The sequence below is a fragment of the Argopecten irradians genome, chromosome 16, assembly GCF_041381155.1.
Source record: "Argopecten irradians isolate NY chromosome 16, Ai_NY, whole genome shotgun sequence".
In the NCBI taxonomy this organism is placed as follows: Eukaryota; Metazoa; Mollusca; class Bivalvia; order Pectinida; family Pectinidae; genus Argopecten; species Argopecten irradians.
This window is the reverse complement of record NC_091149.1, coordinates 10,904,416-10,920,850: the sequence shown is the minus strand read 5'-3', so window position 1 is coordinate 10,920,850 and position 16,435 is coordinate 10,904,416. Positions and strand designations below refer to the sequence as shown.

Sequence of the window (16,435 nt, the reverse complement as noted above, 5' to 3'; positions counted from 1 at the left end):
TATTAATATCTCATTTTTTAGTTTAAATTAATGATGAGCTATTCCTCAGATGTGGCATAATATAATCTTTGAATTCAAATATAAATATTATCTTCAAAGTCAATTATTATAGAATTCAACAAATTGTGATATCTACTAGTAAGGGGTTTTCAAATATTATACACATAGCCCAAATATATAACAAACATTATCAAACTAATTAATACAGATTTTCATTCCAAGATTTATTCTTTTTATTTGCGGATTTTTGTTGATATTTCATCATATCATTGTATTATTTTGTATTTCGTTTTAACATAATCCACATCAGTATTATGTTTGTATTAAATGTCATATTTTGTTCTCTCCTTATATCTCTTTTATTACCCTATTCACCGTCCTTAAATTAGTGCCCAGGGCGCTTAGATAATTGTAACAAAGGGGGGGGGGGGGGACGCTCATTAATGAACCAAAATATAAGATTTGGACGAAAAAAAGTCAGCCATATTTTAAATCTTTCAGTACTCATGATACATAAATCTTTTTACACTACACTTATATATGCCTTTTATCATGTGAGATGCATTATTATGTCGTGATTCACATGTAAAAGACTCACAAGTTCATGTTATGTGGGATACAGTGCTGATGTTAGAGGTATTTCGTCTTGCAAAAACATTGTTAAATCCACAGAGAGGGGTCCTTCATACAACTTCAACTCTTTTCCAGAAGAGGAGTAGAGGGTCACTTATAAAAGGGGGACGGGGGCTAATTACTGTGAATGCAGTATTAGTTTTGTTTGAATTATTTGTCAATAACTTGACTATAACATAAGTTATTTTGTTTTCAGAACTCCTAATTATAGGATCACTTAATATAAAAAAAAAATTATCAAAAATAGTAATTTTGTTGACAAACTCATATGAAATCAGTGTGAACCCATAAAATGGGATGGTTCATTTGTGTTTCATTTATATTCATTTCATATTATGGTGCTTGTTTACAATATTTCATAAATAAACAAATATACCTGCAAAGTATTGTTTATAAACTTCAATGTTGAAAATATCGTTTTTGTTTTTATTTTTTATTTATGTTCAGTATATATGTGTTGATATATTTAATAAGATGTAATGTGTTTTTTTTTGTTGTTTTACGCATATTTTCTCTCTGTCAGTGGATATTGGTGAAGAAATCTACACAAATTTTGTGCTAATATAGTAATAAGCTGACACACCATTGAAATGGCATGATATACCCGTTTGTTAATACATGTTAGTATGAATATTGATAAAAAAAAAATTGTTGTGTGTACCAATAGTGGGATGGGACTGTGGATCATCAGTGACAAGGTAGATCGATCGGTCGAACATTCGGCTAGGATTTTTAGGTCGTAGATACAGACAAATATGGCTGTATCAGTGCCTGGTTGTCGAGTGATTGAATTCAATTCAGTATGGCACATCTGATTCACTTTCCTCATTTTTCCTTTTTAGGTCATCTGAGACGAAGTCTCAAGTGACCTATTCTAATCGCCTTTTGTCCGTCGTCGTGCGTCGTATGTCCGTAAACAATTTACATTTTCGACTTCTTCTCCAAAACTGCTGAAGCAATTTCAATGAAATTTTGCACAAACCTTCTAAGGCATAAGGCCAATCAAAATTGTGAATTATATGGTCCCCAACCCCCAGGGGGCTGTGGGAGGGGCTAAAAGGGGTAAAATTAAGTAAAATTTCAAAAATCTTCTTCTCTACTCACAGATGTGGTAGAATCAAATACTCTTCATAGATAGAAAGGTCTTAAGGTCCTTTACAAAAATTGTGAATTATATGACCCTGGGGTCTCTAGTTTCCCCCTGGGGAGGGGGTTAAGTTTACTATAGTTTATATTGGGAAAACACATTTTTGCGCATTATTTGGTCATTTGTAATAGGAAATGAGTCAAATGTTGTCAGAATTATCAGTATGAGATGGCCATTTAATCCTATTAATAAATTTTCTATGACTGACCCCCAGGGGCCTTAGGGGCGGGGTCAAAAGGGGTCAAATAGGCTAAAACTTCAAAAATCTTCTTCTGAAGTTCTGGAAATGGTAGAATCAAATACTTTTCATAAATAGAAAGGTCTTAAGGTCCTTTACAAAAATTGTGAATTATATGACCCTGGGGTCTCACGTTTCCCCCTGGGGAGGGGGTCAAGTTTACTATAGTTTATATAGGGAAAACACATTTATGAGCATGTTTTGCTCAATTTTCATTGGAAATGAGTCAAACTTGGTTAGAATTATTAGCCTGAGATAGCATTTTAATATCATATCCATATTGGTCCAGGCCGACCCCCTGGGGGCAGTGGGGCGGGACCAAAAAAGGTCAAATAGGCTAAAACTTCAAAAATATTCTTTTAAAATTCTGGAAATGGTATAAACAAATACACTTTATAGATGAAAAGGTCTTAAAGTTTGTTTCTGAAAATTGTAAATTATATGACCCTGGGGTCTCCTGTTTCCCCTTGGGGAGGGGGCAAGTTTACTATAGTTTATATAGGAAAAACACATTTATGAGCATGTTTTGCTCAATTTTCATTGGAAACGAGTCAAACTTGGTTAGAATTATTAGCCTGAGATAGCATTTAAATATCATATCCACATTGGTCCTGGCCGACCCCCTGGGGGCAGAGGGGCGGGGCTAAAAAAAGGGTCAAATAGGCTAAAACTTCAAAAATCTTCTAAAATTCTGGATATAGTAGAATCAAATAATTATAGATGGAAAGGTCTTAAGATGTTTTATAAAAATTGTGAATTATATGACCTTGGGGTCTCACTTTACCCCCTGGGGAGGGGTCAAGTTTACTTTAGTTTATATAGGAAAAACATATTTGTGAACATTATTTGCCCAATTTTCGTAGGAAATGAGTCATACTTGATTAGAATTATTAGCCTAAGATATAGCATTTTAACATCCATATCCGTCCTTGATGACCCCCTGGGGGACCAGAGGGGCAGGACCAAACATGGTCAAAATGATTAAAATTTAAAGAAATACCTCTAAATTCACAGGTTTGATGGAAGCAAATACTCTTCATAGTCTAAAAAGTCAAATTTATAAATCACTGACCAACTTCAAGGCCGAGCATATAGTGTTTATATGTCTTTAATTTGTTTCATTATTTGTTTAATTATATATTCTAACTCAGGTGACCGTTAAGGCCCATGGGCCTCTTGTTTCTGATTTTCTCATTGCCTGTTAGGCTCTATTTGATTTATCATTTCCTGCGAGTGTAATTATGAAAATGTGAAATTAAGTTCCTTAAAATAAAGATTCTTAAATCAAACACAATAGATATTCATCTAATGAATTAATTGATAGTTTGTAGAGAAAAAGGGAATAGCAAATATTTGCCTTATTGTGAAGTTCATATTTAATTACAATTATGAAACATTACTTGTATTTTTTTCTGTTAACAATTTATTGTTAAAGAAGGCTTATAGCTAGATGAGGCTTTCCTTGACAAGTAATTAAAAATATTTAGTAATTAAAAGTTCATCGTTGTTTGGAATGTTTAACTTATACATGTCCTGAAGCCCATAAAATAAAAAAGCGTCGCATTTGATATTTACATTATTAGATGGTTTGTTAATTTGGAGAAAGTTTATTATTGGTAAATTAAAATGTCATTCTTATGAGTTTGCTGTGGGTTTGTTAAAGATTAGTTGTCATGGAAATCATTCTAAATATGAAAAAGTTTATAGAAAGACTATTTGTTTCCATTAAAAGTCATTATTAATATACAATACAGATTTACTTTGTTTATCTGGTGTCCAAAGACAAGATAAATGAGGCCTTATTTGAACACACCTGAAAATGTTCAGCTGCTTTGTGAATTAATTATGAATTTATGAAAACTGATGCATATTTAAAAGGTGTGAATATATTATGTCTATGGTGTAACATGTTGTTTGAAATTTCATTTGTGTTTAACAAGTGTTTAACGAGTCCAAACATAATTACCACTAGCCTTTAATTGATAATTTCTGGGTAGTCTATTTGAGGCAGTAACACTGATCGTTAGTCGATGGTTTTTTGCAGGGCACTCTGGTTTTCTTCCACCTTCAAAACTTTACACTTCCTTACTAAATGACCCAGACCATCAGTAAGCTATCTAGAAATATCAAACAAACAATAACGAATTTTGATAAGATTTTCTCCCATTTAATTCAAATTATATTTATCAAATTAATACAATATTAGCTACCAAGTATTTCATAAAAATTTTAACCCCATGTATTGAGACTGAGCATTGATTTCAGTAAGGTCCTAGGCTATTTGTTTCACCCTTTTAAACACAGGAAGCTATTTCAATTCTTTGATTGTAATACATTAAGGATTTTTCAAGAGTGAGGGAGTACTTTCAAGTTTGATTTTCATTGTCAAGGTGTGTAAATTAAGGTGGAATTTGTATATAACAAATGTGAATGCCTGAAGGCATTTTTATATGTATGTTACAATGTTAAGTCATGCACCTCTGACAATTCATAATGACTTAATGTTCCTGCCTTTGAAATGGAACAGTTTAAATATGGCTTCAAGGGTAAGTAAATGAGCAGCTTCTGGCATTTCAGATAAAGAGGTTGATAGCTTTCCTTCATTAAAATGGAATTATATATTTTAGACAATGCAACACATACTAGCTCTTATGAGTAACATTTAGTAACTTGTTACATAAGAGATATGATTCAATTCAATTCAATTCAAGGTTTGATACAATATACATGTATAATGATAGTGTATGTACATGTATGATGAAGCAGTTCAAAGGTCAACGGAGAAAGTCTCCAAATCAGAACTGGATTCAAAGTGATTGGAAATGAGATGATAAAAGTGAAGCATATATATATATGTACAACACAAAATTTAACTTATAATTCTGTTTATGAGGTTTTAAAGATGCTCCACTGCTGAGCATAAACGATACTAATCATTTGAACAATATTTGGTGTTTAATCATGTATATAAATATATAGATCTAATTAACACACAAAATAGTATCGAATAATTAATTTTAGTTTTGGTGTGTGTGCAATCAGTACTTCATTTGATATAGGACATAGTGCCATGGAATTTTTTCGGAACGCAATTACCAATATTTTTTATATTTATCCTGCAGTAAAATTAGAAGCTCAAACTTTTCAATGACAAGTTACTTTTGTAACTGAAGTAAAATACTTATTAGTCTGCTCCTGTTTTTGAGAAAAAATAGTATTTGTCATCCGTGGAACATCTTTAAAAAAATGTCAAAAACAATATTTAATGTGCATATTTATTATAAGAAAAGTGTTGGTCAAAGATCACCACCTTGAAGAACGCAGCATTTGGGCAATAAAGCTAGCAAAGGAATATTAACTCAGTGTTTCTAAAAATGGAAACACTGAGTCAATATGCTCTATGTTGAATGTCACATGACCATGTATTAGCCAATGAAAATAATTCAAAATCAGAGGATGTCTAATATATATATATTTATGTTGCATGTTTTTTTTTATTGCATGCTCTGTGAATCAATCTCCTCAAATTTTCGATCTGTATCTTAACAGATTTACCCCTGAATACGCATAATGAGTTCTTCCAGCCATAGATCTGAGAGAGTTTAAACACGTCTACAGGCGATACATTTACCTGTACAGTATCATCGTATACTATTCATTTGATGTTGTAATTTATGTTGTATCTAAAGCACCTTTCATTCTTTAGAATAAAACGCAGATCCTGGTGCCATCATGCAAGTTGAGTTATGCCAAAGGTAAGCATGTTTGATGAAACTTAGACTTACCAGGTAGTTATTAGAATATAATGTTGATGTTGTAATTAATTTCTGAGTCGTTTTAATCATTTATGTTGTGATTGCAACACTTTATAGCAATTTTGAGTATACAGATAGTCACTGTATCTATTTTGTGCTTTTCGCCTTCAAGGGAGTATAAATTAAACTCATTCAACCCTGAAAATTCATAATGAACTGTCCTACCCTTTGTGCCAGAAGAGTTCAATTGTGTCTTTGGGGATGAATGAGTTAATCCCATTAGCAAGCATAGATATCATGTTTCAGAGTGATTTGTCATAGATTTCATGTGTAAGTTTTTGTGACATTTTTGAATTGAACATTTATTGTAATAATTAAGAATAATTTGATGTGATCACCAATCCTATTATGATGTATTGTGAATATGTCTATTTATTGAACCTTAGCTTCCCCTTGGTGATATTTGATATATGTTGTATTTACCTGATTGTAGGTTTCTCATCCTTACAAGGAATGAGTATTTTGCTAGATAAGCTATCCAGATGGTATTTGTTCCAAGTGAATAAAAATATCAATTTATTATTATCAAAGAAATAAAAAAAAAATACTTTGAAAAACGTTTTAGTAGTTAATGCATACATTACAGAAGGAAACGCAGATATTAATTGTATCCCGATATTAAAGGAGACTGAATTTGAGATAAAATAATATTTCTCCCAATATCTCTTCTTGACACAACTTTAATTTAAGAGTTGCGAGAGTTTGCGTCTTTGCGAAAGTTTGTGTGTTCTCTCAACTGTTTTTCTCTTTGGGACTTGCCCAAAAGGCTTGAGGAATGCACTGGATGAATCTCCACTAGGTGATTCCACTGGGTAATTCTCCACTGAGTGAATCTCCACTGGATGTCACCACTATGGTTCTCCACTGGGTTAATCTCCACTGGATGTCTCCACTATGATTCTCCACTGGGTGAATCTCTACAAGGTAATTACACTCGGTAATCGTAATTTTTACCTGATAGTTTTTCAGTGGATGAATATCTCCACTGGGTGATTCTGCACTGTGTGATTCCACTAGGTGAATCTCCACTGGATGATTCCACTGGGTGATTCACCACAGGATGATTCCACTGGGTAATTCTCCACTGGGTGAACTCCACTATGATTCTCCACTGGGTGAATCTTCAATAGATGTTTCCACTGGGTATTTCTCATCTGAATACTTCTACAGTGGGTGAATCTCCACTGGGTAAATCTCCACTGAATGATTGCACTTGGTAATCTTTTGGGTGAATCTCCACTGGGTATTTCTTTAGTAGGTAAATTTCCACTAGGTGAATCTAAACTAATTAATTCTCACCTAGGTGCATTTTCACTGGGTGATTCTCCACTGGGTAATTTCACAATGGGTAATTCTCAACTGTGTAAATCTCAATGAGGAGATCTCCACTGAGTGAATCTCAACTATGATTCTCCACTGGGTGATTCCCCACTTGGTGAATCTCTTTAGTCCAGACAACATCTATAAAATGGCAGTGTGAATCTCAACTTGGGAAGAATCTACACTGGGGGCGAATCTCCACTGGATGATTCTCCTATATAATTCTCTACTGGGTGAATACACTAGGTGATTCCACTGGGAAATTCTCAACTGAATAATTCTCCAGTGGGTTATTCTTCCCTAGGTGATTCTGTACTGGGTGATTCCACTGGGTGATTCTCCACTGGGTGAATATCCACTGGTTGAATCTCCACTGGGTAATTCTCCACTGGGTGAATCTCCACTGGGTTATTCCACTTGGTAATCCCACTAGGTGATTCCAATGAGTGAATATCCATTAGGTAATTCCACTAGGAAATTCTCTACCAGGGGATTCTTCATAATGATTCCCCACTTGATGAATCTCCACAATCCAGACAAACTCTGTAAAATGGCAGTGTTTTGTCATCATAATTTTGCCGAGTGGGATGTTTACTTCCTTTTACGGTATATAGTTTTATGAGATGTAGCCGGTTTTCAGGTAGAAGGACTAGGTACGCGTGTCAAAACATCGAAAGCTATCTATTCACTTCTCTGAGAAGAAAAACGCTTAATAACCACGTGTGTAGTAGAGTGTGATCTGTTGTGATAAAGAAGTTTGTTACCGCTATATCTCAGAAAGTACTGAAAGGATATGTTTCAAGTTTCTTATACAGGCTCCTCTAGGGCCCTAGTTTAGCATATTGCAGTTTGGTATAGATCGGTGACCAAAATAGCCGATAGCATGCCATCTTGGATTCTGATAATTGAAGTCTGTTACCGCTATTTCTCAGAAAATACTGAAGCGGTCTGCCTCAAATTTTGTATGTAGTATGTAGTCAAAGTTTGAAAAAACAGTGGAGAGATCCCTCTTTCCATTGTTATAATTAAATCATTCTTTGGCGGGCACCAAGATCCCTCTTGGATCTCTTGTAAATCCCATGTCCGCGTACCTACTCCGTCTACGGTTGTGATGTCTAATATTAAAACCATTGAAGGCAGAATTCCTGTATGCTATGTGTTGCATTTGTTAAGTCCGCGTGCATTCTGTGAGACTGTGGTATGTGTTGCGTCTATTTGCGCTAATTGAACTCTCACCCACCATATGAATTACTATTTTTGAAGCATGCTTCCATAGACATCGAACGTCACATCCCACTCAGTCACATTATAGTGACAACAGATAAACCAGTCGCACCTCCCCTAAATGCGGTACGTTAAGCAGGATCAGAAACTTACACTTTAATAGACTGATCTGTATCAAGATGGAGAAATATAGCCTTTCTGAGAGGCGCTAATGCAAGAAAGTACCATATTGGGAGGCGTCGGAAAGAATAATGCCACTTAGAAAGAACAGATTGATTAAAATTCCAAATTAAGTCGCCGTTTCTATCAAAAATTCTAAACCCTGTTACGAACGCATTCAATGTAAACAAAAGCAAATACACCTTATCATAATCACTTATTCAAAATGTATATGTTCTATGGACTCAAATCCACAACGTCCAGCAAAATATGAAATTTTAGAAGTAAAGTTATATAACAAATTAAAGAAAAGTCAGTGAGATATTTCTATTGTTTAATAACTTTAAAACAACAAATAAATTTATTGAAATAAATATCCATTTTGTACAACTCCATACATGCATTTGATTTGAAGAAATTAAAAACTCATATTTTACAAAAATGAATGCAAGATCCAGTAAATAGCTACATGTATCGACATCTAGACTTGTTTGGAGATGACACCATCTAAACCAAAATGTTTCCACCACGGAAATAGCAGAAACTGCGCGGGCAAATGTGTACATGGTGCACATGCAATTTGTTAATATACATCCACACATTTTTTTGTCATTGATTTATCACAATAACGTTTTCACAAACCACAAATGAGTACGTGTTTGTCTTGTAATCGTTTATTGTATTTTGTCTCCTGTCGATCAGTCGTGTATTATCCAAAATAATCATAAAGACAGTATTTCATCGGTTCAAGTAAGAATAAAGAACAAAATGATACCACAATACACGAAATCAGATGTTTTACAATAAAACAAAAAACTTAAGAGTAACATTATCAACATATCCGAGAAAGAGCAAGTGTTGCTATTGCAATTTCAAGAAAATCTTTTTAAATCAAAAGCAAGAGAGTAAATTGAAAATTAAAGCAAAAAGTAAAAAATATGATATGATCGAATACTTGACAGAGTACTTTAATTCGAATTCGAAGCTTGAAAATGACGTCGGGGCGTTTACGGGCCAAAATGTCACTTGTGTTTTGCACAAAATTCAAAGCAGAAATTAAACGAAAATGTAAAACATATGAAAACATCTAACTGCTTTTGTGATTGATGGCAATATTTTGTGAGAACACATAAATAAAAAAGTGCATTATACACAGATGCAAAACTTAAACAATAATTATATAAGTAAGTAAGTAAAAACAACATGAGATGTGGACATAGATGTATTGTTTGCATCTACATATTCCGAAATTAAGGATTAGGCTATTGCCAATCTCAGTTAAGTGCATGATTCAGCCATTGCCAAATAACAGCTACCACATCAGAGATATTTACATCTAGATAGAACTGTTTCGTTCTAATAAGACATTGACGATGATATTAATTATTATCAAGACAGTGGTTAGAACATAGAAGCACCATTTCATAATAATGTGAAACCATTCTTTTTTTCTCGAGGTACAAGCTATAGTTTTTGCGCGTAGTTAATTGAAATAACTCCAACGCGAATTGTTTCACTAATTCTTGCAAAAAATGTATATAAATACTTGATTATCAATAAAAGCCCATGATTGCGAATTTATGTATTAGCGGATGTGTTGATTAAAACGATGACGGCAAACATTATACATGCGATAATAAAATGGTTTACAGCAATGCCTAGCATCATTGATGGGCTTCTTCCTTTGATGTAGTTTTACTGTTATATATTTTTACTTACCAGTTCTTTACTCGCGCTGCCTTATAAATAAGTTGTGCTCTCGAAATACCCTACATATACGGCGTGTTTAATACAAACTGGTATTGTTGTTTCAACAGAATTCAGAAAGTCTAAAATGAACAGGAAATCTTTGTTTTATCTATTAAATTTTAAAACAGTAAAATACTACCACAAGTTGCATCTTTTCAGTTTCTGATTGCACTAACGGAAAATTGATTGACAGTCTTGGTGACGGTCGACTATACGCTACCAGACAAGGGCGACAGTCTACTGTACGCTACCAGACAAGGGCGACAGTCTACTGTACGCTACCAGACTTCTAGGCGACAGTCATCTGTACGTTACCAGACAAGGGCGACAGTCTACTGTACGCTACAAGACCTGGGCGACAGTCTACTGTACGCTACCAGACCTGGGCGACAGTCTACTGTACGCTACAAGACAAGGGCGACAGTCTAATGTACGCTACCAGACAAGGGCGACAGTCTACTGTACGCTACCAGACTTCTAGGCGACAGTCATCTGTACGTTACCAGACAAGGGCGACAGTCTACTGTACGCTACAAGACCTGGGCGACAGTCTGCTGTGCGCTACCAGACAAGGGTGACAGTCTACTGTACGCTACCAGACAAGGGTGACAGTCTAGTGTACGCTACCAGACTTCTAGGCGACAGTCTACTGTACGCTGCAAGACCTGGGCGACAGTCTACTGTACGCTACCAGACAAGGGCGACAGTCTACTGTACGCTACAAGATCTGAGCGACAGTCTACTGTACGCTACAAGATCTGAGCGACAGTCTACTGTACGCTACCAGACTTCTAGGCGACAGTCATCTGTACGATACCAGACCTGGGCGACAGACTACTGTACGCTATAAGACCTGAGCGACAGTCTACTGCACGCTATAAGACCTGAGCGACAGTCTACTGTACGCTACCAGGCCCGGACGACAATCACTTGCACGTTACCAGTCCTCATTGTTTTGCAACTCTCTTTGACATGAGGCTTTATCAGTCCTGTCTAAATATATCAGTGATAGATAATCACCTATTGTTGGTTACAATTACTCAGCACCATTCTACTGTACTTTTTAAGACCTGTGCGACAGTCTACTTTACGCTACCAGACCTGGGAGACAGTCTACTGTACACTACCAGAACTGGGCGACAGTCTACTGTATACTTCCAGAACTGGGCGACAGTCTACTGTGCGATACTACCTACATTGGCAAACAACATGTTCTACCAGTCGGAAGTGGATTTCTACTGCACGCTGTCCTGTGTGCCACCGTATAGACCGATATTTTGTAGGTTATTGCGATCTCTGTCACTTATACTCGGCTGTAGTAGACATATCACTAGTCCTATCACACTACCCATGTAGATAAGGAACTCCATCCGGGTATACAGTTCGTACTGAGTCACGGCAACAACTGATAAATATAAAAAATAAATCAATATCAATAGACAAATAAATATCATCAAAATAAATACACTTCATACTGGATAAACAATACGACAAATTGATATTACAGCTGATAAGATAGTCTCAACAGACAAATATCCAATCTTGCTTATAACAACCATTTCAGCCAATCGATTTAAAGGACGAAAGACGCTTATAACGTCACAGTGGATTGGCCGATACACCGGTGTAATAATTCCATAGAAAAAATAATACCTAAACGAGTTTGGAGTTAAAAAATGAATATGTTAAATTGAATTATAAAGATTAATTTGAACCTATTCACGTTAATACTTAATTAAACGTCAACTACTTAGTCTTCTTCATAATGAGCCATTGCAACAGTCGAAAAATTAAAAAAAGCATTAAAATTAATATCAACTAACAAGAAACGCCATTTATCATATTTGGTCACTACGACTTCTGAGAAAGAAACCCAAGATAATCAGAGTTTGAAGAGATATTATAAAAGCCATGTCAACGGAAACCTTTTTCCTTTTCTTACATATCTAGTCAACTAGTATATACCTTCTAAGGTATCTATTGGAAACGGTTAATATATAAGTTTTCTGATATGAATTCTTGAAAATAATTTTATAGGCATGACCATATTAATCTTACCTGTTGTACAATTGCTGGGGATTCCTGGTAACTTTTTGTCATTTTGCATTGAATTGTAGACCACGTAAATGATGGTTGCCATGGAAACTATGGCGCCTCCCGTGAGAAACCTCCCGTACGAAGTAGGAGGGACACATATTGACTGTAGCAGAATCCTACTCCACACGTATAAAACCGTCACAAAGAACACAGAATGTTTAGTTAGCACTTTGTCTAATAATAAGTAGAGAGTCACAACCGAGGCTGCCGAGGAAAATAAACCAGCAATGAAGAATGACGTCACAGAAGGAATGCCTAGCAACCCGACAATAAAAACCATTAGCATTAGTATCGACACATATGTCGAGATAACATGCATACGTAGCACAAGACGTATATTTCCAGTTGCCAGTTGTTTTACCATAATATTCCTCAGATTAAAGTAAAATATTACAGCTATTTGAATGATTTGATTTCCGTTGTTATCACTACGATAGTATGACGTCATTAATATTGCACCACACGTCATACCACAATGGCACGCTATTCCAACAGGTGATTCCATAATTCCTGTACAAGTCTTATTCTGTAAAATTAGAAGCGGTAGACAAAGGAAGGCCGCTGGTGTATAATAAAGGTTGTTAGAATGGGAAATAGAATATTCTGATAGAAATGTTCCAAAAATATGACACACAAAAAATATAACAATTCCTTCCACTTTATCACTTACGTCTTTGGCTGATAATGGATTGACGGAGATAAATAGCATAAACGTCACTGTTTCCATGATACAGTGTAACATCGGTAGAGTAAGACAATTTATGTCGACGAATAATTCCTCTCCTATGTCGATAAATTTATACTGAAGCCACTGTCCGACCATAAACAGAGTAACAAGTATACAAGACAGAGCGACGGTATTGAGACACACTGCATCCTTCATCCTGTAAAGAAAACAAATGATATAGTACAAAATATCAGTGGATTGATTTTTAAAAAGATGCTCCACCGCTGATAAATGGTATTTCTTCACTATAAAAACAGGAGCAAACGATAAGTATTTTTTTCTTCAGTAACAAAATTTACTTACTTTACACCATTACCACCATTGAAAAGCTTGGGCTTCTAATTTTACTGTAAGTTAAAAATATAAAGAAATAATTAATTGCATCCCGAAAAAAATCCGTGTCAATATACCCTATATGGAATGAAATACTGTTTGCTCATGCACCAAAGGCAAAATAAATTATTTTGTATAATCTTTTGCGCTAATTAGACATATATATACACGATTAAACACCAATCATTGTTGATGATGAATGTTATTTATGCTCTGTCGACGGTGGAGCATCTTTAATACATCCTCCATGCTAATATTCAGTTTATGAGGTTTTCGAAATGTTTCGTTTACTGAAACATTCTGTATTATTACTTTTAATATATTTCGACACTGACATAAGTATAAAGCGAAAACCAATATATATTTAAAATAAATTTTAAGTATTTGTTTACGAAAATTATAATGACACCATCCCAAATATGATTACACCTAAAAGAGTTAAACAAACCTAACGATAAGGTATAGTCAACCAAAATCATTTTTTTTTTTTTTTTCATCATAAAATGAATTCCCCGCAGAATAGAATTACAGAAGTGTAAGATAATACCTTAAATTAAGGAAATGAGCTATTGATTATTATCTGTCCTCAAGATACAATGTAGCTTGGTATATTTACTAGACTAACGCCTCTTTGACCCATGTCATGCCGGGTTCACATTTCCTGTGGGGAATTGTAAGCTATGAAATTTGTTCATGAAAATGAACCCTGCTCATCCTCGATACTCCAGGGATTACGATCACATTTGCACCACTGGACTATCGCATAGTAAAACTGAAGGCTGAGTAGAGGAAAAACTCAAAACAAATCATAGACCAGCAATATTCTTTTGAAGAGCGAAGCCCAACTTCAAAGCAACACAATCAACCTTAGTGTCCTGTTATACGGCTTCTATGATGTGCATCAAAGAACTAAATTCTCTGTTTCTATTGCCTCCATTTTACAATGAAATAGTATGGAGAATCGAGGATGGATGTTGTATTGTAAATTTAAATTGCTACTTACTTGTCCAGCTTCGAGACACGAGGAGGTGACTGTGAACCGCTCATGATGTAGAACCTTTCAAAACTGAAATTAAAATATTTTTCATCAACTTGCATGAATATCAAAAAAGGATCAACAGGCTAAGTTATGGTTAAAGGTGTAGATATGTAAGGAAATGTTACTGCTTTGATTGATTTTGATATTATCGTGTACAGAGGCTTGTTAGCATTTCAATGTTTGTTGTGACAGATGTTCATTTCTGACGTATTCAGAATTAGATTAGGAGATGTTTGATATCGAATGCTAATATTTAATGTCGGGTCTTCTCTGGTCTATGTTTGGCTTGAAAGTACACGTCTTGCTCTCATACCTACATGTGTAATACTGGCTGGTCTAGGACAATACACTCGTATCGCCTGAGGCTGTATTGCATTGCTACCGATGCAAGAAAGCCTTGTGACATCACATCGTCACCAAAATTACTATTTTCTCGGTACGACTTTTCTTTTAACATTTTTTTGTATAACCTAGGCTGAATTTACTGTAAAAGATACAAACAACGGAATCTGCGTTGAAAACATCACGCAATTGTCCTCTATGGAGAACTGCATGATTTGCAGTTGCATTTTTTTTCGAACTTATTTAAAAATTGCGGAAAATCTCAAAGTCAAAAAAAAAAAAAAAAAAAAAAAAAAAACCTTTGAGGTATGAGGGAAAAAGACTCTTTCATACGTGGATATGAAGGATTGGGATACATGTACTCTATGGATATAAATATAAACGATATTCCACCCTCGGGATGACAAAATGTTGGAAAAACCTTCGGCAAACCACGGCATTTACAACATTTTGTGACCCTTGGGCATCCCTATCCTTCATATCAACGTATGAAAGAGTCTTATATTATTAAAGTATTTTTAAGATCTTAAATGATAGTGGATGTAATTGTTTGTTTTATAATCAATATAATTTCATGCTTCAATTGCTTGAAACAAATTTATAACGAAAGCAACTGTTACAGCAAAAAGTACATATATGATATACACATTACATGCTACAGAAATAATGTGTATATTCATAGTTTATAGAAGACAGCATATTAAACTCTTAAGCCTTCTTACACAAATTTATATTGAATTCACAATAAATATGTAGGTTTTGTGCATGACCAGAAATTGGACACATGTTGCCTGTATGCTCTGTTCTCTAATCGATTACATTGCTCAAACAATACAGGTTATAGTACGAGCGTGAAATCTGGTCGGATTAACGTCTGTACCGCACTGTACCGCACTGTACCGCACGTACTGTATCATTGGTCAGCTTTACGTCTTTCCGTACATATAGTATCACTAATCATTGACTGAATTTATCTTAAAACAAATTCAACATGAACTGCGAAAACAGGAATTTCTTTCAAGAGGAGCTCAATTAATCACCCCCATCAAATCGGCCAAAGCGATATTTAATCCTTAAATAAGCAAAATAAACCATCATTATACTGAGGGGGTGGGTATGTTCTCTCAACACACAATGTACAGCATAGAACTCCAAGAAAAAAAATATACGTGTGGTATCAAAGCTTTTGATAACCTTTTAAAATAATGTGGCAATTTAGAAATATGTACACATAGTATTTGTATTTTTGTACTGAAAATATAGAAGGTCTTACATGAATGGCTATGTGATATGAAATTTATCAAACGAGTTCAATAATTTGATATGCTAGGAGCCTTTAGGCGAGTGGCTTATCAAATTATTTAACGTCAATTAGTCACGAGTGTAAGATTATATTGGTCACATAACTATTATTAATATAAATATATCACATAATTTTTATTAATAGAAATATAAGTAAAACTTTAGATTTTGTCTCTATATAAAACTGTAGAAATTCGGCTCGGATGTGACGTTTCCGTCTTCTGAGACAATCATGCAACATCATATATAGATTATGACGTCATAAATACGATATTTATGACATGGTCGTATGAGATAGCTGGACGGGCAA

The 16,435-nt window shown here is 34.7% G+C and overlaps 1 protein-coding gene across 1 annotated transcript; it reads right to left on the bottom strand.

Annotated features, from left to right (window-relative positions):
• Positions 1-8,856: 8,856 nt before the first annotated feature.
• LOC138310958 (uncharacterized) lies at positions 8,857-14,598 on the bottom strand. The gene is made up of 3 exons (XM_069252324.1): positions 14,446-14,598; positions 12,344-13,266; positions 8,857-11,690 (listed from the first exon to the last, which is right to left on the bottom strand). The coding sequence occupies exons 1-3, from the start codon at positions 14,538-14,540 to the stop codon at positions 11,521-11,523; spliced, it is 1,188 nt and encodes a 395-aa protein (XP_069108425.1). The 5' UTR covers positions 14,541-14,598; the 3' UTR covers positions 8,857-11,520.
• Between the last annotated feature and the right edge of the window lie 1,837 nt (positions 14,599-16,435).